The 26,241-nt window shown below is 36.0% G+C and overlaps 1 protein-coding gene across 1 annotated transcript; it reads left to right on the top strand.

Moving 5' to 3' along the window:
- Positions 1 to 406: 406 nt before the first annotated feature.
- LOC138938468 (zwei Ig domain protein zig-8-like) lies at positions 407 to 24,969 on the top strand. The gene is made up of 6 exons (XM_070305460.1): positions 407 to 2,736; positions 12,730 to 12,896; positions 19,135 to 19,345; positions 20,346 to 20,473; positions 22,424 to 22,592; positions 24,531 to 24,969. The coding sequence occupies exons 1-6, from the start codon at positions 2,691 to 2,693 to the stop codon at positions 24,635 to 24,637; spliced, it is 828 nt and encodes a 275-aa protein (XP_070161561.1). The 5' UTR covers positions 407 to 2,690; the 3' UTR covers positions 24,638 to 24,969.
- The last annotated feature ends 1,272 nt before the right edge of the window (positions 24,970 to 26,241 follow it).

Here is a 26,241-nt window from a genome sequence, read left to right as displayed (position 1 = left end):
GGGCCGGAGCTACGATTTTCTCCGGCGCCGGCGAGAAGAAGAGGAAAAAAGGAGGATGAGATAGTAGTAGAAGCGAGGAAGAAGTCGAGGAAGGAACAAGTAGAAGAGGAACAGAGCGCAGAAGAAGAAGAAGAAGAAGAAGAAGAAGAAAAAGGAAAGGGGGATGCGCGCTAGATAGGCGACAGGGTAAAAGGGTGGCGGCTCCCGCGGGGGTGGGAGAACGCTCTAATATACAACCGAGGGATATGGGAGGAACTCGCGCGCGCACAGGCGCGGACACACGTACGCATGTACAGCCACTCATACTAGCAACCCTACCCATACACAGGCACAGTTCCACGGGCTGTACGGGGCGGCTGCGTGCTCGACGCCCGAGTGGCGCTCGCGCAATGTAGTCCCTCGGCTATCCTCAACGCGGGAGCATCGCCGTTTCGAAAGAGCCGCGACCTTCTCCCCGTTGCGTCGCGCGCCTCGCGTTCCCGTGGTTGGCGGTGGTGTCAGGGGGTGACGTTCGCGCGAGAGGGGCCCGTTCGCTCTCCCAAACACTTCTCTCGTCCACGAACTCTTTTTCGCGACGAGGGTGTGCGCGAAAACGTATAGCGACGACATGAAACCGCAGTCTCGCAAATTCCGTCCTTGCGCTGTTCTCCGGAGTTGACGGAATCGGTGCGAACCCTGTTCCGGAACATTTTCTTCAACGCCACTTCATTCAAACGTTCCCGCAGACGTTTGCGTATTCTGGAAAAAGCGACACGAGAGAGTGCAGGAGTGCCCCTGGAAACGTTCTCCTATGGTCCACGATTCCGTGATGACGTGATAGTATAGTGAAGGAGTGTCTACGTTCGATGACAGTATCAAGCGGATGATCAACCCAGAGGATCGTCCAACCATTCGTGTATCGTTTGGTCGAAATTGATAAGATCCAAGTAGAGAATGAAAATTATGCCAGAACATTTTGAGTGGACATTTTAAAATTCCGGAGAATTTACAAAATTTGAAACGAGTCTTTCGGTACCGCAAAAATATTATGGTTCAATAAATCCAGCAATAAATCCATCACTGTCCACTTGGAAAATTATAACAAAGTTTGCCAAGAAGAAAGAAGAAGAAATTGTAGACTATTGTAAAGAAAAAAGAGGATATATACTATCGATCGCAAGCCCATGCAAATTTCATCGCAAATTCCGTCCCGCAACGCTTCGCCTTGCTGAGAACAAATTCTACGTGAAGCAGCTTTAGCTTCACGCTAAAAGGACCGCTTTGAACATTTAAAGACAGTCTCTCGGGGGTCTATATTTAATTATCGGTGGCATCGATGAGATTTGTGCATAAGCGCGTCTCGGAAGGAGAAACAGACAGCGAGAGGAAGGGGCAGTAGAAAAATCCACATCTAGCACGGCTGAGAGTCGTGCGGCGGCGGCCGATAGGGAGATGTTAAAGTTAAAAGCTGCTCGTAAAACTCGTCGTCTCGCGGGTGCTACAACGTTATCGTTGTACAAGCGAAGCTTGTTCACCTCGATACCGGCATCGATGCAGAATTGAAAGACCAGTAAAAATCTACGGTGGATTCTTTCTTTCTCTTTCGTCGACGCGCCGACGAAAGAAAACGTTTTGTGCGGCGCGAAATTGCGGTCGTGAAAACGAACGGCTCGTATGGACCGATCGTCAATGCAACACCTATAAAAGGAAGAAGAGAAAAAGGGAGCAAACTTTTCTCGAGTTTCTCGTTTGCGGCTACTATCGAAACACATTCGAAGTCGATCCTTTGAGAGATAGAAATTACGAGGTCAGAAAAATGCGGTGGTACCGCGCATTCGGGGAAAATAATCGCGGTGGATGATCGATGGAACGTCCGACGCGTTGCGTACATTGCATTGATAACGACGGTCAGCCTAATGCATCGCGGGCGATCTTATGGATGTCGATGTAGCGAGAAGCACGAAGACGTCTCTTAATGTCGGACGGGACAGTCCCCATATCGATCAATATGGATCGCATAAAAATAATCTGCGTCGAAAGAGCGAATGGTGATATGGAGATCGTCTAAGTGTGCAGGCCGATAACACGCGGCCGATAACGCGGTTAAAGTTGAACATTGATACGACTGATGTTAGAACATCGCGATGTGAAAAACAAGCAGATCCAAGTGCAAATCATCAGTCATTCAATATATAATTTTCGACAGAGATGTGCACGTGAAATAATATAACAAAATTAAACGCCAGATTAATTAGTTAAATTCCGATTTTCCGGCTTAGCCGATGTGATTGTTAGCGGGAAATTCGCGAAACCACGATACATTTCCGCATTACGCCAGCGTTGCTCTGTAATTGGAAAAATGTGGTATCGTTGTGGAATCAATCTGTGCTAGTGAGCGAATTATTAAGCAGTGGTCGTTGTTCGATTTAATGAGATTTTATCGACGAGGGAGAATTAATTAAAAAGCTCCGTTCAAAGTATAATAAAGCAAAATTACGCGACATCCATTTGCGCGCGAGTGGCTGTGTATGCATCTACGCTGGGTACAAAGTGTTTCTATCCGTTCCAATCGGGAATGCCACAGTCATTACGAAATGTGGATAATGTGTGAGTGAAACTGTTTTCATCGTCGATTAGCGTCTTTTGAAAACGACTGAAATGCGTCTGAGATAGTATATCAGTATGTGAATGAACCACGCCGGGGAAAAGCGATGTCTACTTCTCTTTCCATATTTGTCTGTTTTATAATTTGTTTTGGTAAGTGCGATATACATTATGTTGAAATTATAGTAAATAGTTAAAAATCGAAGCGATTATAAATTATTACAAAAAAAAAATACTTTAGAAATTCATAATAGAATTTATAATAGAATATAGATTAATCCTATATATAATTGCTTTGGCGTATTCACTTAACATAGAATCTCCATTTATAATATATTCCGGTTAAAAGCAAATATTATGGGCATTAAAGATTGTGATATTAACTTTATAATATATACATATATTAAACAATTGAAATGTATCATTATATATAATACATATGTAATGGCATATTTCAACCGTGTTTAAACGTATCAGCTTAAATGTGTATTCAAATGTGTCAGGAAAACCCAGGTTTACAACAACCGCTACATCAAACAGAGCACGATTCTCCAACTATTGCGCTAATGTCAGATGCATTCGCAATAATTGCACACGCAATTATTGAGGCACTTAATAACAGCGGTATATTACGTGGCTTTAGCGCCTGTACGTTGTTACATTCAAGTCTCATGCACGTACGTCCCTATTAATGTTTCGTGACTTAATGCAGTCAGATCATCTATGCAAAAGCAAGGGTTTGTTGATGTCTGCAATGATGTGTGTCTACATACAACAATCTGCATTTACATATATAATGATATATATTGACTACGTCTAACGCGAATTTTCATGAAAAATTCAGGAAGAGATTATGATGATGTATCTATAGGGGAATATATAGCTTAAAGTACACATACAGTTATCAAATATCATTTGCATCTATCTAAAAACATTATGAATCCTGCTGAATATTTACAAAATTGAGAAATAAAACATAAAACTATCAATATGCAACATTCTAATGAGCTCTACATGTTTTAATCAGTTTCAGCAGAATATGAACAGAATTTTATGTCGACATAATAACAGATATTATACTTAGGATAGCAAATAAAATTTGTAAAATATTTAATTGTAGAAACAAAGATATAAACAATTATTGCAAATCTGGCGTGTACCTTCTTTGATATAAAGATTAACATTTTAATAAATCACAAACGTGCTCGTAATTTTCGCAAATTGTTTTCATACATAGAAAAAGATCTATTCTAATTATTTTTTATTATTTTTTATATAGAGTAAAAATTATTTAATAGGTTAAATAAATGTATATATATATATATATATATATATATATATATATATATATATATACATTTTTTAAGGATTATAATAATTTTTATTTTTTTTACTATTTTATAGTTTCACCATTTCTCTTTAAGTGTTCTATAAGCTTTTTCTAGCATCATTCATGTCTTTCTTTTGAGAGAAGAACTTGTGTAGTATTCTTTATTTTGAACATTCCATAACGCTTTGAGCACACGTGTCCGCACGTTTTGCTAGAAACAGGAGGGCCGAGAATTCTCTCGGAAATACGCCAATAGTTGGCACTCGGCGCAAACGACGTAGATATCTCAAACTTTGTCGTGAAAATACACGAGACATGATTTCACAAAATTCACGATCTATACGCTACGTAATAAAAAAGTACTTTAATAAAAAAGAACGGATTCTGCATACTATACATTCTAGAACTATAATCAGATGTATCCTCGAGATGATCGCGCAAAGAAACGATTATCGGATAAATGTAAAACTGATATATAGATTTGAATAAAATTTTTTAATCATTGATATGGCGCACGCGCACACATACTTGTCCAAGCTATTTTCAGTTTTATAAAATTTAATATGATAATACATATTCTCTTTGTCGAGATTTCACGACAAACCTTGTTTACATCTCATTCGAATACGTGTAAAATAGTGAACATTTTGCCAGGATCGTGTGTAAAAGGAAAAGAGCACCGACTTTACAATGATAGCGCATGCATTTAATCGACCTGCAGGTAGCCACAGTGACTTTGATTATGTCACGCACATACGTATTTAAAGTATAGCTAACGCTTGAGTGACAGTACGAAGTAATAGTTAAAGTATATTTAAGTTAGCTTGCAGTTTCGCATTAAAAACGTTACTCTATGCATATCAGTGTTATGAAAAATTAAAAAAAAACACGCACGAACATTATAGCAGTAATTATGAGTCGATTGAAAAGATCGTATTATGTCGTTGAGATAAGGCCTGCATTGAGATTTATTGAATTGTTTAAGGACTAGATTCATCGGTAAAGTTTCGGCAAGACGGAATTACAGAGAATTACACGCGGATTAACGTGGATGTAATTTCCGTCCCTATTCGCCGCTGAATTCGTGCTCGAGTTTCTTGAACATTTCTTGAACGAAATCAACGTTGCTGAGAAAATTCACGGCAATTTTCCCACATGTCACAAACGCGACATTATCGCGCAATTGTCACAGCTTGATTAAAGCGTTCGGAAAAGAGGGAAAAACATGAGAGTATATAACCATGTTTAATATCATCGCGCTCTGTGCACTCTTTCCATCGTGAGACGTGATTTTTTTCCATCCTCGGCCGCACGTCCATTCATCCATTTTCACACGTGATGGAGTAATTTAAAACAACGACGGCGATGAATCGCGTATCGCGGCGTAATCTCCCGTTAAAATTCAAATTTCAGTTAATTACCCCGTCGTACCCGGCCAAAAGATGTAGTTTTAATTCAACCGCGCCGGAACACAGCGCAATTTATATTACTCATGACGAAAAAAAAAGAATGCGCTTCTAATTTTCTTAAAAATTATGCGACAAGCTAAATTAATATTTCGAATCACGGCGCCGACAATTTATGAATAATATAAGTTTAATTTAATAACATTCATCTTTCTCTCAATTTGACTCGCTATAATTGATTCGCTTTCCGAGTTTCGACGATCTCGCTGAGAAAACGCACCGTCCACGCGCTACCCGTTCATCATGTTTCAGACGTTTATTATCTAACGACTCATTAACAGCCCTTCGCAGCACTCTTTGATTCATGATTTGCGTCAACGTGACGCGTCGTTATTAACGGAAGAAGGAATATCGCACGATGCAGACATATTGGCCGTGTTAAAACTTAACGAACCGTATTACCGGAACGTCGCTGTAACCGCGGATTATCGCGATGACGAAGTCGATGTTTGTAGATACTTCTCGACATATGTTCGCTGCTCATCCACATTTACGTAGAAACGACGCCATATAAACCCGATGCGTTTACGCAGTCATTGACCTCGTAAAATTTACAGCGGATTTTTATGGAGTCGAGATTCTACATTTCTTTTCCCATACTCGTTGATCTAACATTTCCTTATTAATGAATTAATTGGCAATTATACTAATGAAATGAAACCAAGCTATATATATTCGTCAACGCGATTACCGCAATTGTTTAACAGAGATATTAACAATATCTGTGACATTGTATATATATTACTCGCAAAGCTGCTTGCAAGACAAACAATTAAAAGAATCGATGAAAGAGTTAAACAGGAAATAATTATAGAGAATTAAGAAGAAAGTAGGATGAGATTTGTTTGCCTACTTTTGATTCATTGATTTAAAATTAGCAACGACACTGACAGCTGCCAAATTTCTAACGAGTTCACATAAGTGAACGTTACTTTTACCTTCATATTTTTTGTGAAATACAATATATTATAGCCAGGAGTAAAAGCGACATGAGAAGTTCTCACGATAGTTATTTACGCCCTATCTTCTTGCTATCTCGAGAGTTCCGGATATGCAGTTTACGCTCGATGGAAGACGAAAAGTCTAACTTCCAAACGAATAAAAGTAGTACATCAAGTCAATGGATAAATAAGTAGATAGATATATAAACTGAAGAGTTAGATATGTAGATATATTGAAAAATGAATGAATAATTAGTTAAAGCTCGAAGATTCGTTTCAGGAAAATTGAAATAAAGAAATTAACTGAAGCACTATGGATCTATATAATAAATTTCAGAATAAATACAAGAATACAAACCCCAGCGAGAAAGAATTCATTAAGAATATAATAAACTGAAATACGAAATTACTCAACTATTTATAAAACTTCTTTTGCAGCTGCGGACTATTTGGCTTAAATATTTTCTAATTGCAAAAGTTTGTTGGTATATGGTTACGCTTTGAGATTTGCAAAATTAAATAAAGTTAACAATGATTAACCTTATGATATGACATTTCACTGCAACGCAATTTACAGTGCGAAAAGGTTTTCATTGCGTTACATTACTAAACTGCACTTTCATGCTAATATTTAACATTGTTTTATATTATAATTAAAACTAATATAAATAAAATAAGTAATAATTGTATATTACTATTTTTAATATACATATTTTTTTAATATATATATATATATATATATATATATATATATATATATATATACATATATGTGTAGGTATATTTTTTAGAATTAAGAAAAAAAAATATATATATATATATTATATAAAAGTGAATTTTTTATTATATTGTTATAAATCTTTGTTCAAATTTGTACTCATATATTTATATGATTAAAAATACACAATTCTATTATTATAATATTTTAAAAAATTATCACTATGCACAGATTAATTGTTATCGAGTTACGCTCTTACAATTAGTATACAACTATATAATTGTCATTAATAATATCATGGTAAATCTGTGGTAAATCTTTAAATAAATCACACAACTCGGTTGAAACAAATCAACAGACAAACTAATCTTCTTATTTATATTATCATTCATTTTTCAAATATATCTGACAGCACCAATGCTATGGACATACTCGGTACGAAAGTTCTTGCGATTGCAGGACGGCTACTTCCGTGCTCTGTTCATTCTCTTCTTTATTTATCGAAATTGCAGAAGCTCACGTTAGCTATCTATCGAAAAAAGAAAGAAAAAAAGAACATTGAACAGGGGATTCGAGTGCCAGGAAACAAAGTTGGCTTATCCGGCCACGAGAGGAAAGCCAGTTGCAGGGGAGAGGAAAGAGTAAAACGACGGTCTACAGGAAATAGGATTTTGCGGCCGGCTGACCAAACCAGCCACTGTCCTTCAATGTCCGAAAGAATCTATCTCTGGCTTGACGAATGAACCGTGATAGGGACCATCGGGTCTTCTTCGCAGGAGGTTAAGGTCTTAAATAATTATAACAATCGTGTAAAGCTGTCCGCACAGTCGACCCTATTCTCATTGGGTCGAAACAGTTATCTACAATTTCCACACAAGCTGGAAACAGCGTCGATCTAATATCTCCGTGACCAAAAAAAAAGGGAAAGTCACTAATAGATCTATCGCCGTACACGAGGGTCCCACATTCCCATCTTCTCCTCTATTAGTTGTCAACTTAAAGTGATTCCAATTTCGGGATTGATCAGTTTGCGGTGATATGCTTTTCTCCGTAGTATCAAAACGATTTCGTCCAAAATTCTATCACGGGAGATTGAAAAGACGATGATGCACGCGACGGGCAGATGATTGAATCCGGGCAAAAATCGTTCCTGTGTGTTCGAGCGCGAAATTAATTTCCGGCGAAGGATCATGGGTAATCCGTTGCCTATGATAAGCTTGTCCCGCAAACGCATCTTTATCCTCAACTATCTTCCATATTTATCTTGAGAACCGATCAGACAGATCTCTAAGTTTATCTAGTGTATTTGACAGACAAGAAATGACACCGAAAAGATAAAATTGATTGTAAGAAGTGAGATTTGAAAGATTGATCGATTATAAAGATTGAAAAAAATGCAAATGTTTGAAGATTAACCAACTTTATCTAAAAAAGTTTGTGCGATTTATCAGCAGCGTAAAGTTTGGATAAAAGAAAATATCGCTAAAGTATTTTCCTAGTGAAACCACGGATGACAAATTACGATGTAAAATCAAATCGTTAATTAAAATTTTAATAAAGAGAAATTATAAAGTAACTTTTCCAAAACTATCAATACATAACAAAGAGAAAATCCATGCTCGCACCTTTCGTGACAAAATTAATTTCTGGTATAACAGAATGTCTCGGTCGATCCGATAATCAGGGGTGAACTTGTTTCAGTTCCCTCCCGGCTAAAAGGACCATAAAACTCGATCCACCGACGGTCGTTCGAATCAATAGCAAGCTCATTGCGTCAACAACGTAATTCCCTACTAAGGAGATTTTAATCCGATCGCTTTTCATGCTTCGTCAGAAAGTGCACTTAAATTATCAATAATACCTGCTCTTTCGCATTAATTATTATAACAATTATCGCTAAAAGATAAAAACGTATGTGTTTTGTCATACGAGAAATGGCTTTGTATATTAATTTATCGTGAAATATAAAATATATAAAATCTCGTGACTAGTTGTTATCAGCTATACTTTTACATCCGTGTAATCTAATTTGCATATAAAACAAAGTTATTAATAATTTAACATTTTTCTTTTGTGTGTCCATCAACGCGTAAATATATACGCATATGCATATTTAAACATTCTGTTTTAAATGCAAAACGCAATAGCGATTGCATAAAATTAATTCATAGCAATTATTCTAAACAGTGTAATGTGCGCATAAATATAATTTATTTTATTGGCATCTTAATACACGACAGATCTATACAAATATTTGAGAAAGAATAGATACGAAAATGTGTATATGGTTTATAAAAAGGAACACACTTTTAAATATATAAATATATACATTTAGATACATATTTATATACACAGACAGTCGCTGCAATAAGTACAAGCTATATCTAAAGCTGTATGAAAAACAAATATTTGTATAAAATTACGTAGCTACACAAATATCATACAGTTTTGGATAGCTTTAGATTTTATGTTTAAATTAAACCATCAGTCCTAATTGAATACATCGACATGGAAATATTTACTTCAATTTGCGTATATTTCTTACTCGGAAATTTTGATGAAAGCACCGCAGGCGTACTTTTCTCGCGTGGAGCGCGACAAAGTTTCCACAGAAGAATTCGGGTAGGAAAATTAATTTCGCGAACGGAGAACGAATGATGTGTGCGTTCATCTGCGTCGAACACGTTCAAGGGAACCGCCTTCCATCAGCGAGAAACCACGCAAACGGATTCAATGAGTGGCAGTCTCGCGAGCGAACGGAGCTCGCGAATCTAGGTAAAACCTTAACGTCACGAAAGTGCTTATAAAAGCGTCAAGTTTCAAAAGGCGGATATTATTTTATGACAATACGATCGTGCGGCAATGTTAAGCGCCGAAAAATCTATTCATTTACAAGTTTCGTATTATCCGAAAATTATCGAAAAATTTGACGAAATTAAAAGTACGAAGAGTAACAGAATACATATCGCCGCCGGGCGATCATGCTTAATCTCACCATCGATGAAGTTTGATATTACGCGCACATCGACGTCATCTTCAAACTTCGTAGCGTTTACAAGCCTGGCAGCTATTCTCCCTTTAAAGTCCGTGGATTAACCGTTGTCTTGCGGTAATGTTAAAAACGTGAAAAATGCGTTAGTTTTCTCACGCAAATGCAATTTTAAAAGAAAAGGGAAATACCTCGGGGGAGGAAGAAAATCAGCATTAATTGTAATCAAAATCAAGCAAAAAAAAAATAATTATATTTCATTCTATTCTATAGCTTTCTATTCTTTATATTTATTTAGGGCCAATAAATATGTTTCTTTACTTTTTAAAAATATTTACTTTGCTGTGCAGTTTAACGTTTTACAATTTGTTTGATTAAATAACGACGAGTCAAGAATCTTCGAAATATCGTCGCTGACAAAGAACGATGAGGAATAGAGCAAGTATCTCTATCCCGGTTGAAATTAACTTTGGTAAACGAGCAAGAGTGCACGCAATCCCGTACTAATCGCGAACTCGCCTTAAACATCGCAGAGTCGGAAATTCGTGGCGCACGGCTGTCTGGCTTTGTGAAGCACTTGACGAAATATATTTCGTAACTGAGAAAGTGCTTGCCGCACAGGCGGCTGATCCGGAAGTGCAATTCGGAGTTGGTGATAGTTCGTGCGTGCATCACAGGTATCTGAGCTATCGTATTTGTATAATTCTGTGTCTTAATCAAGAATCACGAATTCGAATGTAAGAATGTGGATTATGTGAGATGAGAACGAAGGAATTATTATCAATATGTATCGGAGAACAATGTTACATTTATTTTAAAATATCGCGCGATAGCATCAATATTTAATATGTTGAATTATGCGAGAGATTTAGACTCGCGTCTTTTTTTATATCTTTCCCTGAAAAAAATATACTTCCGATATAACGCAATGTAAATATGCAAATGCTTGTTTATTCAAAAAGCTGCGGCATGGACATTTCACTGAAGCGTATTTGGAATGCATTTATTACAGAGATAGAAAAATAATTAATTAAATTGTATTTAATAATCATAATAATACGTTTCACACACACGCATACGCACTCGCGCGCAAGTACAATATATAACGTTGCATCGTTTTAAAATGATGGAATGATAATGGTAATAAAAATGATAACAAAAAGATTTATACGAATATTCGGTTAAAAAAACATCAATGATAATTTGATAATACTGCATAAATGCGAAAAAAGTGATTTTCAACCAAATATTTAAATTGCAGCGACAGAATTACATATACTGCTAATGATGGGTTTTTTGCCATCCGCAAAGATTTTTAAGCAAAATAAAAAAAATAAAAATAAAAAAAAACAGCATGGACCAGTGCGGAAACTCGTTACTTTCGCATTCGTTATTTTGCAAATGACGTTTGTCGATTTATATATCGTAGCAAAACGACTTTGCGTCGAAAATTCTAGTTAATCAAAAGCGCCCGTTGCTAGAGTTAACGAAATCCGAAGTGACTGAGAACAAAGTTGGTTGAAACTAGGACTACTTTTGCAACTCTTTTCGAGTTTTCCATTTTCAACAAAATTTCCGCATCGTCAATTTATATTTTTCATCGTTTATTCTTTCTAGTAAAAACAGTCAATACAAAAATACAGCTTTCTCGAGAAAGAGATATTACGTAAATTAATATAAAAGAAAAACATGAACATTTTTCACATATTGCAAATTTTAAATGTATTATTTAGTCGCGAATTTAATAAATTTTGTATGAGTATTTGCATAAAATATTGATATTACCATTGATATGTTTTAATCTGTAATGTGATAAAAGCATAAAGGGGAAATATCGTACAGCTATTATTAGCAGTTCGTTGACTAAATCAATTTCAATAGAATAATTCTGAAATTTCAATAGAATAATCTTTCCGTACATTCTGCGTAACATTGACAAGAGATCCGCGGGAGAGAAATATCTTTCAAATAGCACGCGTGATATGCTTAGCAACTAGAAAATGCACATACAATATACATGTACACGATATCTCGTCCGGATTTCAGAGGAAATCCGGTTTTAACGTCGCACAGCCGTCACGAAAAGGAACGTTACCGTCACGTCAAGATATAATTTGATGTATCTAAATGGGTCCGTTCACGTACTGCCACGCAAACTTTTACACGCGCGACTGACGTGACGCGACAATCCGTGACGTTGATGTTACATACGATCTCTAACGTGACGCGCCGCGAACGTTAACGGTCTGATATCCGAGTTTTCGCCTGATGCTTCGAGAGTCAAGTGGCCTCGTAGATGTGACGCATCGTAAATCCGAAAGTTGGCGGATACTCGGGGAGTCCCATGGGTGTTGGCTTTCGAACTATCTTTATGGAACATCCACGAGCGTGTTATAAAAAGTTACGGGACATTCAATTATTCCGTTGCCGGTCGTAATCTGGCTTAATGGCGTAAAAGAGGATCAAACATCCACGACATTAGCGTCGTTCTTATTTTTGAACTATAGAGCAAAAGTTGTAGATGTAATGTCATAAAATGTCATTGATTGATTCAATCGGAATATTCTTGCTAGAAGACATTGATAAATTTACTCTTATGTGATTCTACGTAATTTATTTTTAATCGAAGAAAATTTTTTTATCAGAAAAATGGACTGTTTCCGACAGATTAACGTAATTACGTGAGACATTTCTATTTTCAGGTGGTATAGCGTCATGCTTAAGGAACTTTCGAACCGATTTCCTAGAGGAATGGCCGACGCCGGGCACCGGGCCCCATTTCGACACCTCTATGCAATCGAACTTTACAGGGCTGGTGGGGAAGACGGTGCATCTCGTGTGCAAGGTGAAGAACTTGGGGAATCGAACGGTAAGTTGTCGGAAAATCCATCGTCTGGTTCGTGACCAGAAGCGCTATATCTTAGCTCGAAACGGACAGCGCGCTGGCCAGCTACCCCGCTGTTGAATAATTTAAGGGTAGGGCCGCACGAACGACCTTGCGACCCTTCCTTCGCGATCGTAGAGGATACTTTAACATCGCGTCACGTTCCCAGATTTGCCCGCTCGCTCGCCCGTCTCTCGTCATCGAGAGACTTGTTAAACGATTTTTTAATCGATCAATGAATACGAAAGTGTAAGTGAAAAAAATGATACTCGCCCTCTAGAACGCGCGCGAAAGAGAGAGAGAGAGAGAGAGAGAGAGAAGTCTTGAATGTATCAAATATACAAGAAACTATTTTAATTTTAGAAATAAAAGATGATGAAGAAATCGTAATACATTATAAATACATTGACCTCGTTTTAACAAAAGATTTGATAGCATTCGACTAATTGATGAAATCGATCGTGAATGTTTATATATAAATATAAAAATTATATTATTAGGTTAATTCTAACGATATTCAATCCCATCTATATCCAACGTTATATTTAATCTAATTGTAATGATGCAACAATCACACGCATGCAACTCTAACAAGTGCATTTCTACGGGACGCGCGCGTTTCACTTATGAAATATAAAAGTGCTCTTCTTACATGAAGTCCATGGCGTAGTTTGTCCAATGTAGATGGGATTATTAAATAAACATTACTGTTCCTTCATCGAGCGCAGTGTCGGCGTCTCATGAAAAAGGCAAAAGCGCGATGTTAGCGTTTATGTTCCTACATTATTAACTGCTCTTCTCGTGTAGCAAACGGAAGCATTTCTTTTTTTGACATTTGTATAACGCGTCTACAAATTACACCGTTTTGGAAAGTTGTCGTACAATATTCTTCAATTATATCATTAAATGATTCTTTAAATGCGGACCACCGCTCGTATATTTCGTTTGACAATTATTTACATTATTTGCCGTTTCTCCACCTCTTCCGTTTAAGAATATCGTCTAATATCGCGATTACAGTGCATCTAGTGCTCATTCCATTGCATCACTCGATGAATCGCGAGTTGCAGTTGTTTTTTTTTCGTTTACCATCGCAGAATTGAGGTCAAAGTGTGTTCATTCCCGATAGGAAAGTGCAAGTACGCCGGAACATTCGTCATTCGAGCTTACACAAGTCCCGTTACACTTTTACACTCGCGATGCGCGCTTTAATCCGTCCGTTCGAGCTTATTTTGTTGACATTGTCGGATCTCTTATGATATATGACATTGCTATCGTACGCCCGTTCTAGAAGATCAAGCATCGCCGCTTACGCGAACGCGAAGATGCATAATTATCGGCTATTTACCTGGGCCGGCTAAGAAGCCACTGTAAATATATCGTGGATGATAATAACCATCTTTATTAACAAATGTATGGATGTCGTAATTAGTTTGAATTCTGCTTACTTTCTCTTCAAAAAGCGAATCAACATCGCCGCATAATCAATCTTGATAATCTCCATTATCTCGATAAAATATGATAAATGCAAATAATTAATTCTTAAAAAAAAATCTAGTAATGATTTTATTGAAACAGATACTTTTCTCTTTTTTTTTTACAACTTCTTTCTTGTTCGTCAAATTCCAAAAATTTTCCAAACACAAATTAACTTTAGAAAAAGAGAAAGAGATAGTAAAAATAATCATGTTTTATTTAATATTTTAACTTTTAACATTATAATATTTTACGTTCACTTGATATTAATAGAAATGGAATATGAAATATTCCAACTAGTTCTCATGTGTTATGCTACAGTATAATCTGCAGTTGTAGATAAACCTGTCGATTCTGAACAATGACAATATAGGCAATCATTGAGAGATCGTAATTATCTTTTGCATTTTCAAATATCCATTTCGTGGTCTTGCGATAATAATTAGCGATCTCACGCAGTCTATTCGCTGCACAAACACGAGAACGGCTCACTATCGCGTTCAACGTTTCGAAAACACGCGGCTTAAACATCCACAATGGAATGTTGATTAACGGTGGATTCGATGAGTAATATAAAATCTTTATAAACAAAACGCATAGTCGTGACTACGGCTTTCCACGCTTGTGCCATTCGATGTTACACACGATTCCTGTAATGATGTATGAATATTAATCGAACATTATATAAGAGCCTCTCTCCCCACGGATATTCGAGCCACACATAATTGAACGCTGTCAACACGCGGTTCCGATCGCGAAATTAAACCGTAGGAACAAAACGTGTACCGGATGCGCCTGTATAACGAGGGGTGTCGACGATGTCGATACGGCACGCGCGATTCTGAAAGATAAATTGTGATGTTTCAGAGCGCGAACCTATAATAATTATAATTATTATATTATTTAATAGAGCGCATTGAGATACAAACATACACGAACCACAATAGCTCTATGCCTGTTAAAGGAATATGCGCTTATTCTACGTAATATATGTAGCTTGAAAAAAAATCAACAAATATTTCTGAACAAGATTATTCTGCGCGATCCTTTGACAGTTAGGTCTCTGAATTTCCATAAATTGACATACAAATCCACTATGCAATTTTATTGCGCTAACTCAAATTGCTACTGTCAGTATGTTTTAGAGTTTTTACCCGTTTTCTGAAATAAAAGCTAGTACACGCTAGTGCACGCGCATTGCTGCTTCGAAGCACTCAAGATTATTAGAAAGTGTAGCGCGTTGTTGTTGTCTTTTTCTCGAAGGTGCGAAGATCAACGTATTCTTATATCGCGAACGCGCCGATCAATCACAGTCTTCTCTTCGACCAACGAGGGCTCATGAATAAAAGATCGATCAAATAAAAAGATTGTGTAAATTTACAGTGTTCCGTGATTATCGACTTTAAAATATGCAAATTAACATTGTGTGTGAATCATTTATACTCTGAGCCAAACGCTCTGTTATGTTTCATTCAAATTTATTAATATTATATAATTAAAATATTTGTTACCATTAATATTATATATTAAAATATCAGATTAATGTATATTGTACACGCACAATAGATAATAATTATTTATTTATGAGATAACAATTAATTTATTGAAGATTAAAAATTTGGTAAATGTGTGTATTTGATATTCAAAACTGAAAAAATGCGATTCTCTAAAAATATATAATTTTCATATGCGACATTGAGCTCTGGTACTGCGCAACGCGCGATTGTATTTTCGCTCCCCGTAGCTCATCTTAAAATCGTATAAGGGATGCAGAGTGATATTGCCATAGTATCATACACCATTGCCATGCAGAGACCGCGGTTGAATTTCGCCACACAATGCTGACGTTAATGCCAATGACACATACGCGTCATCTCGAATACGCGAGGACTGGCGCAGGTGCCGAAATTCAACGTTGAGATGGGACAATGCAAAATTTCTATCGTGGTTTATTGCTGCATCGCTTTGTACAGGCAAATCTAAGAATGCGATTCAGCTACAAGACTTTTAAATGCTTTATTATTTTAATATAAAGATTGTCGTGAATTAAATGCGATATTGCCATAGGATGGACCGCTATATTTTTTGACGAGATATTCCCAGTTTAATGAGTATTTTAATTTATACTTGTACGTTGCTATTTTAACATTACAGTCCTATTTCAATTTAATTGAAAGAAATTTTTATTTTTATTTGGGATAACCGTAGTTTCCAATTTCGTCTACAGCGATCGATTTTATTTGCGTCATTCCCGTTAGAGAATGTAATTCTTCCATTTTGCAAAAGCCGCGCTTTTTTAAAGCATGAAGACGGAGAATTCAGCTGAATCCAGATACAATGAAACAATCGCGACTGAAAATCCCACAGCACCAGAGTCTGTAGAATCGATTTCAATAGCGGACTATCAAAAGCCGATTTTGCATTCGCATAGCGTGTTAAGTGCGCCCAGCACGACAGTTGCGACGCCTCTGTTTTCCTCGTCCCGTTCTTCAGCGCCGACAACCCCGTCGTTTCGTCGGGATGGATAGATTTTGTTTGGCTTTCAGCCGGCAACGCTAATGCCAATAACACGGTCGTGTCATCTCGAGAGCTCCAGCTGGCGCAGGTGCCGGATGCAGGACGAGCCAGGACAAAACGAATCTCTTCATAGCGACGTCACTCCCGTCGAGAGGACGTCAATCGGTTAATACATCGAACCTTCCGTAAAATGATCCGTAAAGCGCGTTATCCCCTCAATCGGTTTCGCAATCGCGCAAATATCTATACTTTCTCCTTTTTCGATAATAATAAAAAAGAAAACCGCATTAAACCTTTATGCTGACTCGTGTAAAATGACATTATAAAAAAATCATGAAAGAGATTTTAATTGTGTAAATGTTTTATGTATCTATTTTTTATTTAAATAATACATCAGAAACTGCTCTTTTAACCTAACGAAATTTAGTTAGATTTATATGTTCTAATTATGTTCAAGCGGACTTTGAGATACCCTTATATCGAACGGTGACTTGAAAAATTTTCGCGCGAGCATAATTAAAATGGATGCCATCGAAAAATATATTCCGTGAAAGCATTATCCTCGACAAGCTATAAAAGATAAAATATGCAAAACGAGATGAGAATTCGATGGCTCTCACCTCGTTAGCTCGATCGATTTCACTGGCATGATGACAGAGTTAATTTCATCTAGAATTAAAGGACAAAAGTTAATTACTCTGCTGGCGTTTATTCGATACGTATTTTATGAGCTACGATATCAATAAGTTGAAATTTGCAACAAAACTCATTACTTTTCCGCAGAAATGTAATATCATTACGTCTCAAAAACGTTTCTAAAAATCTTGCTACATTAAAAATTAATAAGCAGTAATAAACATGATACATTTATAATAAGTAACTATAATAAACAATAGATGGGCTTGTGCGTAACGATTAATTTATTGCATACGCAATGAGCAAAATTATTTATGTATATTTTCAATTTGATTACACATTGTTGAACCAACTTATATTTCAATCTCTCGTTGAAGTCTCGTTAATTTTTTTTAAATCATTGTAATATCAATAACGAATAAAATCAATCATGTCGGTCGTTGCGCGGTTGTCGTCAATTTCCAGAGTTAATTAGGGTCAATCAAATGTAAATGCTACTCAAGAGAATGCAGTCAATGAAATCGCATTAACGATCTATTGGCTTCGCCCACGTTTTCTACGTGCGGACGCAGTGGAATTAGTATATTTTACTGCACGTACTAAAACTTTAATAAAACTTACATGCATTAAATTTATTATTTGCAACACAGTTAAATTTCAGGCAAAAATTTAATTCGTCTATTTTAGTCTACAACGTGTTGTAGACTATAATAGTAAAAATTCACCAGCAAAAATACAAGACAATATTAAACAAACAAATAAGCTTTTAATTTATTTATCAAACAATGTATTATGCAAACTGTAGGCAACGCTATAAGGTAGATAAATATACTGTAGGACAGCAACACAAAGATTGTGTAACTTGACAGTTTGAATATTGAAGGAATTAATATAGAATATATGAGTACTTTTATTGTTTAACGCAAGCTAAATACTACTACCTTTGAACAACGCAGAAAATATATTTCTCACAAGTTTGCAACAATACGTTGAAAAGCTATTAAGGATATTGTGTTTTTTAACAGCTCTTTTAATATCAAATGCACGCTGGCTGTGCTACTTCAATGATAAAATATTAAATATAAAAATTACACAAACAAAAGTATTAGAGAAATAATGTTTATAAAAAATTAAAATGTCATTTGAATGAAACTTGAATGAAACTGAAATTATAATTAATGATGTACAATTAAAAATAAAATCTATTAAGGACGCTTAGCAGCAAAAACTTAATGAATATTAATTGGTGAATAATATTTTTCATTTAAAAAAATTATTTTAAAAATGTTATTTATAAAAAACTTTTATAATAAATATTTTAATATTTATATTTATAAATATTGTAATGTACAAATAATTTTGATATATATGCAAATAATATATAACTAATAGCACGCACCATATGTTAGTGTCTTAAAAATTTTGCGATTCCATTAATTACACAAAAACGAATTTTATTGTATTATTATTAATAATAAACAATAAGGAAATCAATTATTAAAAAGTATCAATTATTAATATTTTTTTTAAATATACGTAATAATCATAAAAAAATGAGACAGTATATTAAATGACGAAAGATTTTTTCTGTTAGGTTTCCTGGGTGAGGCACCGAGATATACATTTGCTAACGGTTGGTCGTTATACTTATACCAGCGATCAACGTTTCGAGGCACTACACTCTCCTCATACGGAGGATTGGACCCTCAGGATACGATATCCTCAGCGCAAGGACTCCGGGATTTATGAGTGCCAAATATCAACGACCCCGCCCATCGGCCACCCCGTGTATCTGACGATAGTCGGTGAGTAAATTAACTTTTTACAACATTATTTGTATAACATTAATTTACTTTAAGATAGAAACATCGAATTTAAAGACTGACTTATATGGTTGGTAAATATCATATTATATATCGCTAAGGATCTTATCTGCGAGAACTAGTAATTTCCTTCAAGATAAAAAATTCTCCGTTCGTTGACGGAACTCTTAGACAGAATCGTACTTCGTTCAATATCGTATTTATTTGAACATAAATTTCGATATAAATTTCTCAGTAAAGTGTCACGAGTTTGATTCAAAGCATTTCACTCGATGTAATATATAACTTTGAAAGTTCTCCGCTAGTTTAAGAAAGTGCAGAGCTTCTCTGTAATTGCTTCGCATGTAATACAAACCTTGTTTAAGTAACATATCAAAAAGAATTTAATTCAAACTTGTAATCTTTTTATTTTTTTATTTCTTTTATACACAAAAAATGAAGTATATGATATATACGTATCTTGTATCGATATTTAATCTTCGATATGAGTGAAAACTCGATATCATATGTATATATATATATATATACCATATATACTTTATTTTTCAGATTTTAAACATTTTTATAAATTTCTGAATCCCAAATTAAAAAATTTCAAAAAGTGTAATTTGTAAATATATATATATCGTAATAATAATATAAATATATTCTTTAAGAAGTATCTCATAAGTAAGCGCCTGAAAGGACAAGTGTGACCGTGCATTTATATTTAAGTGGAGCGTGTATGCGAGGTCATATATCCTTGAAGATATATCGTTAATGACTCTCGTGATCAGGTCGTACAGGCAAAGAGAGGATCTTATCGACACGACTTGACACAAAAGCTCGTCCTACGACGGAGGACGGGCTCAGTGCCGTGTGCCGTACGATAAAAATATCGAATACGGCAAGATTTATATCGCCAGGCTACAGTCGTTTAACCAATCCACGATCGTTAAGCAGCTACAGCGACCGCTCAAGCTGACCACCCTTCTTGTTTTAGAGCCGGTAACCATTATAAACGGGGCGCCGGATCTCTTCGTCAATAAGGGCAGCACCATCAACCTGACGTGTGTCGTAAAATACGCTCCTGAGCCACCACCGACGATGACTTGGAGCCATAACACGAACGTGAGTGTTGCCCTCGCAAATAAACGACTGGAAAATAATAGCTTTTTACACAGAAGCGGAAAACCTCTAAATTTTAACGATTCTGAGTTCTGAACTCGATTGTAGTAAAACTTTTGGAATAGAATTCTTTTAAAATCCCCTTAAGAAAAATTGAAAGTCTGATGTTAGGATTTAATTCCGCGTTCATTTTTTACATGTAAGATTATCTTTTACGCGAATTGCACACGAGCATGTAATTGCTATACAGAATAAATAAATTAAAGTAAACTTAACTGAATTCATTTCTGTAATCAAAGATTACAGTCTTAAATTCATACAATTGTACTCGGAGAATTTCAAACATTAGGGGTTTGCTTCCCTTTCTGATCTTCAGTAATTTATCTCGCAGCTAGTCATTCTCTCTTTGTCGTGTCGAGCGACAACAGAGGCGCATGATTAATACAGTTCGTTGACGCGTATTTTCTTCGCGATGCTGAGATGCATTTTCCTTTTAAGACCATTTTATGTAACAAAAGTTATATTGTAAACGCGCATTTCGCAAGACACAAAGAGCGCATTATACCGCAAAAGTCTTTAATATCGACGAACTCGTTAAAATAATTCTGCAACGTAACGTTCGCGTCGTCCGTCGCGTGCTTTTATTACGATGACGAGATAATTATAAATTCTCTTTTGCAATAGCGATGTTTGCAATTCCACGTATGATATCGGTCGAGCGGAGATGATTCTGCGCGCATTAATGAGACGCTCGTAGGCGCGACTCCCGAATTAAAAATTCTCATAAACCGATGGATAAAAAAAAATAATTTCTCGACTGATTGCCGATATACTGATACGCTATCGATACGCGCTGCACTCGATCTGCTCTACGTGCTTCTACTAGAATGAAACAGCAGGTAACGCAATTTTCACAAAGCACTATCGCGCACGTTGATCAAAGTAAAACGCGAAATAGAAGATCGCTCGAGCCCGCGGCGGCCAAGGAACGAAATTATTTTCCGATTAATCCGTTCGATTCACGGATAATTATTTATTCCGTAACAAGATACACAGTGAAACGATTCTACCATTTCGTATGAAGGCGTACAAAGCGAATTAGCTTTCAATAGAAAAAAAAGAAGGGAAGGAAGAAAAGAGAAAAAGAGATAGAAACGAAAGAAGAAATGCGGTAGATATTTTTCTGTTCTGTGCAAGGTGTACCACTACGCCTGTCTATCCTCAAAGGGAATACATAAGAATATATGTGCTCCCTACTATTCTTTACCTTGTACCTCGGAGGAAGGTGCCTTTTATCTTTCGCCAAAGAGGCTTCATTGCGTTGGCGGGGATTCCAGGGAAATGTAAGGAAACAGGCGCGGATTCTTTGAAAGAATGATTGCGGATGAGACGCGTATACGGCGCCTACACGTTCAATATTAGGCGACACGAATCAAAAGAAAAGTTAGCTCTTATTTCCGTTATTACCAGTTCGCCTGAAGCTACAATGTCTCAGAATTCTCAGAAATTTACAGTACTAAAATTCGGATAGATACTGTCTCATTTCCGACATGTGAATAATAAGGAAAAGAATATAGCTATTTATTTAATTTTTTATAGAATTAATTATCATTAATTTTTCAAAGAGAAGCAACTATTTCTAATATTATATTTTTATTTATATCAAATTTTAGACATACTGTATAATATATAAACTATCCAGACTTAATTTACGTTTTTATCCAGACTTAATCTACATTTCTATTAGTAATTCAGACACATACTTATATGTTACATATTGAATAATAATATTATTATTACTACAAACATTATATTACATATGTAAGTTTAATATCCTACTCGTTATTAGCTCCTGTATATTTGTATCACTGTTTTGATCCTCAATTAATCACAAATATATTAAGTATGTAATTTCATAATTTTGAAAAATACAAATATTTTGATTTTTCCCAGGTTATCAATTTCGATTCGCCGCGCGGTGGTATCAGTCTCGTTACGGAAAAAGGACCAGAGACGACGAGTCGTTTAATGATCCAGAAAGCCGTGCCGAGCGATTCCGGGATCTATCAATGTGAACCGAGCAACGCAAATCCAAGTAGTATAAAGGTGCACGTGGTTAACGGTGAGTTAAACTTACAGTTTATGTATGTACATTGGGAATACATATAGGAACAGGAATGCTTTATACACATAATTTTAGGACATATATAAGGATATATGGGAAATGTATATGTTTTGATATATACCATATGTTAAAACATTCCTTTTGCATGTGTGTTTCTGTGTGTATATTACATGTTATAAAACTATTATTATATTTCAGTGAATCCCTATTTTACGGTAATCTGTTCTCCCTCGTACTCGTTTTCAATTTTCCATGTCGATGAAAAATTTTTGTTCCAATTTCTGACCAGCATTTTGCGGGCTTTCGGTAAATTGGAAAAAATTCGAGATCCAAGCGGCTTTACTGCAATTACAACGAATTGAGAGAAATGGCGCCCGTTGCGTGAAGAGCTACGGAGAAGTAACATTGATTGACTTCTCTGTAAATATTGCAAGCTTCGAATGTACCTTGGCAAGTCGCGCGTTAAGCCTGAAATCGATGGCTGCGGCGATTGCTCGAACGCGGAACACCGCGAATAAATCTCTCGTACATGAAGCTACGAAATGCGGTGGATTTCGAAATCTAGTTTTTCTTTTTTTTTTAATTCGTTTTTCTCACTAAACGCGATTCACTCACCGCGAGATGCGTCGAATCGCCATGACAAAGCGATTTAAAGCCTGATTTTCGCGCGGAATCTCGCGCAATTTCCAAGCCCGTCCAGTTACGAGCGAAATAAAATCAAATGAAAGCAGATTGTTTCGTCTATTTTGAAAGAAGGGGGCTTTCTCATTTTGCTCGTAACTTGATATATTTTTCAAGCGGATAGAATTTACGAGTTTGCCTCTTGAGCTGTATGCAATCAAGCGCACGATGCGACTTCACGTAAAGCTTACAAATTAATTGAGCGAATTGTTTTATCGTCTCTAAATATTACTCTTCTATTTCATGATCTAATTTATCACATATTTTTAAAAAATTTAAGATACATAAATAAGGAAAAATTTATGATGCAAACGTGAAAAAGTTAAACATTAATTGTACCAGAAACGAGAATTATAAACGTTGTTTTGTTTCGAAATAAATATATAATTCTATTTATTCATCTCTTTACATTAATTTTCTCATCTGCTTCACAATGCGTGACGAATGATTGGCATACCATAATCAAAGAGCGGGCATATTACTTAAAAACTTGAAGCATTAACTACATTTAAAGTTGATGGATGGGACAATGATACATTATTGTCATCACACGTATCACCATTATTCATCGCCAACATTGTTATTATATACGCCGCGTATATAATTTTTTAAAATTCGGTATCAAATATTGCATCCCACTCAAAAATATTTTTTGACATTTGCCTGTTTTTGCATTAAAAATAGAATTATATATACGATATATTCAAAATTGTAAAATTTGTTAATACACAAATGTTTCATTTATTACTATGTGTTCGGTAAAAGCCACTTACGTAATTTATAAAAAGTCCGCTTTAATTCATGTTGCATTGATAGCTATAGCTTAATTTAAATATCCTTTAAACTAACTGATTTAATGCATTATTATAATTCCCGACTTGCAAGAAATTTGCATTGGTTCTTGATGAAATCGATTTATTATTTTCGCTATAGGAAAAAAGGGGGAAGGGAGAGTTAACTATTCGAATTTTATACAGTAATATCGTAAGATTGATAAAAAGTTATTACCTGGATTCCGCGTTGGCACATGTAAAATCGAATATATAATGCTTTTATTTTTTTATATTTCATGCATATTTTCTCTTTCCGTCACGCAACTATAATTTAAAAACTAACAAGCATTGATATAAATATGACATGACAGGTCTTATCTGTCACGCATATGCTGCCTCCTCTATTTATCATGATATGATTCAGTCACAGTGCTCGGGCACCGAGATCGTCATGTCGAATCGATAAAAATTTCTGTTGTAGAGGAACATCCGGCTGCGATGCACCATGGGGACGGAAGCTCGTCGTACAGCAAGACATGGCCGATTTGTTTTATAATTTTAGTGATAGCTAATATAATATTTCTATAAGGCGAGAAGTACAGAAACACACTTATCCCGACACACATGATGAAAGCAGGAGCGCGATCGCCGAGAATCGCGATTTGCCTATTTAACGTCGTTAACGTTTCTTGGATAAATATTTGTGCAGGGTAAACAGAACATTACCATTTACACATTAAAAGAAGAGAAAAAAAAAAACTTGCGTGACCAAAGAGTTTTCAAATATCAGCACGGCACAATAATCGGTAAGAGCGTAGTATTTTGTTAACGTATATCATCAAGAACGAATAACTTACGACGTCAAAATTTATTGTATTATTTGTAAATAAATTTATTGTATGTACATATCACACAATAAAACGATTGTCTTTATCTGGATCGTCTTGGTTATTGACTGGTATGAATTTGTCGAAGCGTCAACTTTAATTCCGAACCGGTTTGTTGAAAAATTAATTAATTTAGAATATCGAGTCATAATTCTTATATTTTTTATTCTTTCATATCATAATATTTATATGCTGTAAGTAGTAGTTTTTGTGCTGTTCTTCTGAAAAATATAGATGTGAGATCATATTGTTGACAAGATTATGCATCATGTCACAAATTTCTTTCAAAAGCGTTGCCTCGATTGCGAAAGTTTGCCTCATTATATTTCGAGGAAGTTTCACTATATTCAATAGAGCGCAGGTATATATATAGCGCATCTTTATGCCGTCCTGATTTTCCTCGGGGACGCAGAAAGAAGAAACGCCGACGAGAGAGCGGACACTGCCGCTAATGACAACATTAATTACACGCGCTATCTCTTGCTGGTTAATTACGGCGCGGCGCTAAATTTACCTTGAAAAAATACGGGCGCGTAAATTCCGCGTTCAATCGCGCGATAGTGTTCTCGATTAATCAGAAATGGAGGTCTCCCGTACCTCTTCGCATCTTAAACGTCTATTTTATGTTAATATTAACACGATCGTTTAAATTTTAGTGTCAAATTCATCCGAGACTAACGGAAATGAACATACTGAAGATAAAACTTTATGCGGTAATATCTTCTAAATTAGATAGTAACTTTAAGATTGCCGCAATTGGATTCGCATCTTCAGAAATCGAAGGGATCTCTTGATATTTGCGGGTTGCTCCCATGGTACCGATCAAAAGGACGTCACCGTCAATTGGCCACAGTGCGTCATGCTGTATTCAAGTGGTCAATAAGGTCGACGTTCGCTTTTCTCGAGCGTAGGATATGGAAGGAGCGATCCTTGCACGTTGCTGCTTACTCCAGAGACCGCAAATGTTTGCCGTCTTTTCTTTCCCCGGCTTTGGCTTCAGCAGTTCACGTCCCTTGTACAATGTCATCGACTTGTCGACCACGAAAAGGTAAGAATCGAAGTAAAATTGAAAGTCGGTCGTGTTCCGTTTGTAGACCAGACTAAAACCACCCGTGTCGATGCAAGTATCCACCGGTGTACATCCATTATCATTGAAAGCATCGGCGAAGGGATCGAAGAGTTTTCATCACGCTACGAAATTACTCTTAACTAGATTCGCCGTGATGGAGTTTGCAGAAAACAGATTAACAGATTAGCAGATTAGAAGAATCGTGCACTACCAGATGTCTCTTTTGTTAAATCTTT

Source organism: Polyergus mexicanus, unplaced genomic scaffold (assembly GCF_030449975.1).
Source record: "Polyergus mexicanus isolate NDT 795.1 unplaced genomic scaffold, iyPolMexi1.0 SCAF_12, whole genome shotgun sequence".
Lineage (NCBI taxonomy): Eukaryota > Metazoa > Arthropoda > Insecta > Hymenoptera > Formicidae > Polyergus > Polyergus mexicanus.
Note: the sequence above shows the minus strand (reverse complement) of the source record. Positions and strands in the feature narration are given on the sequence as shown.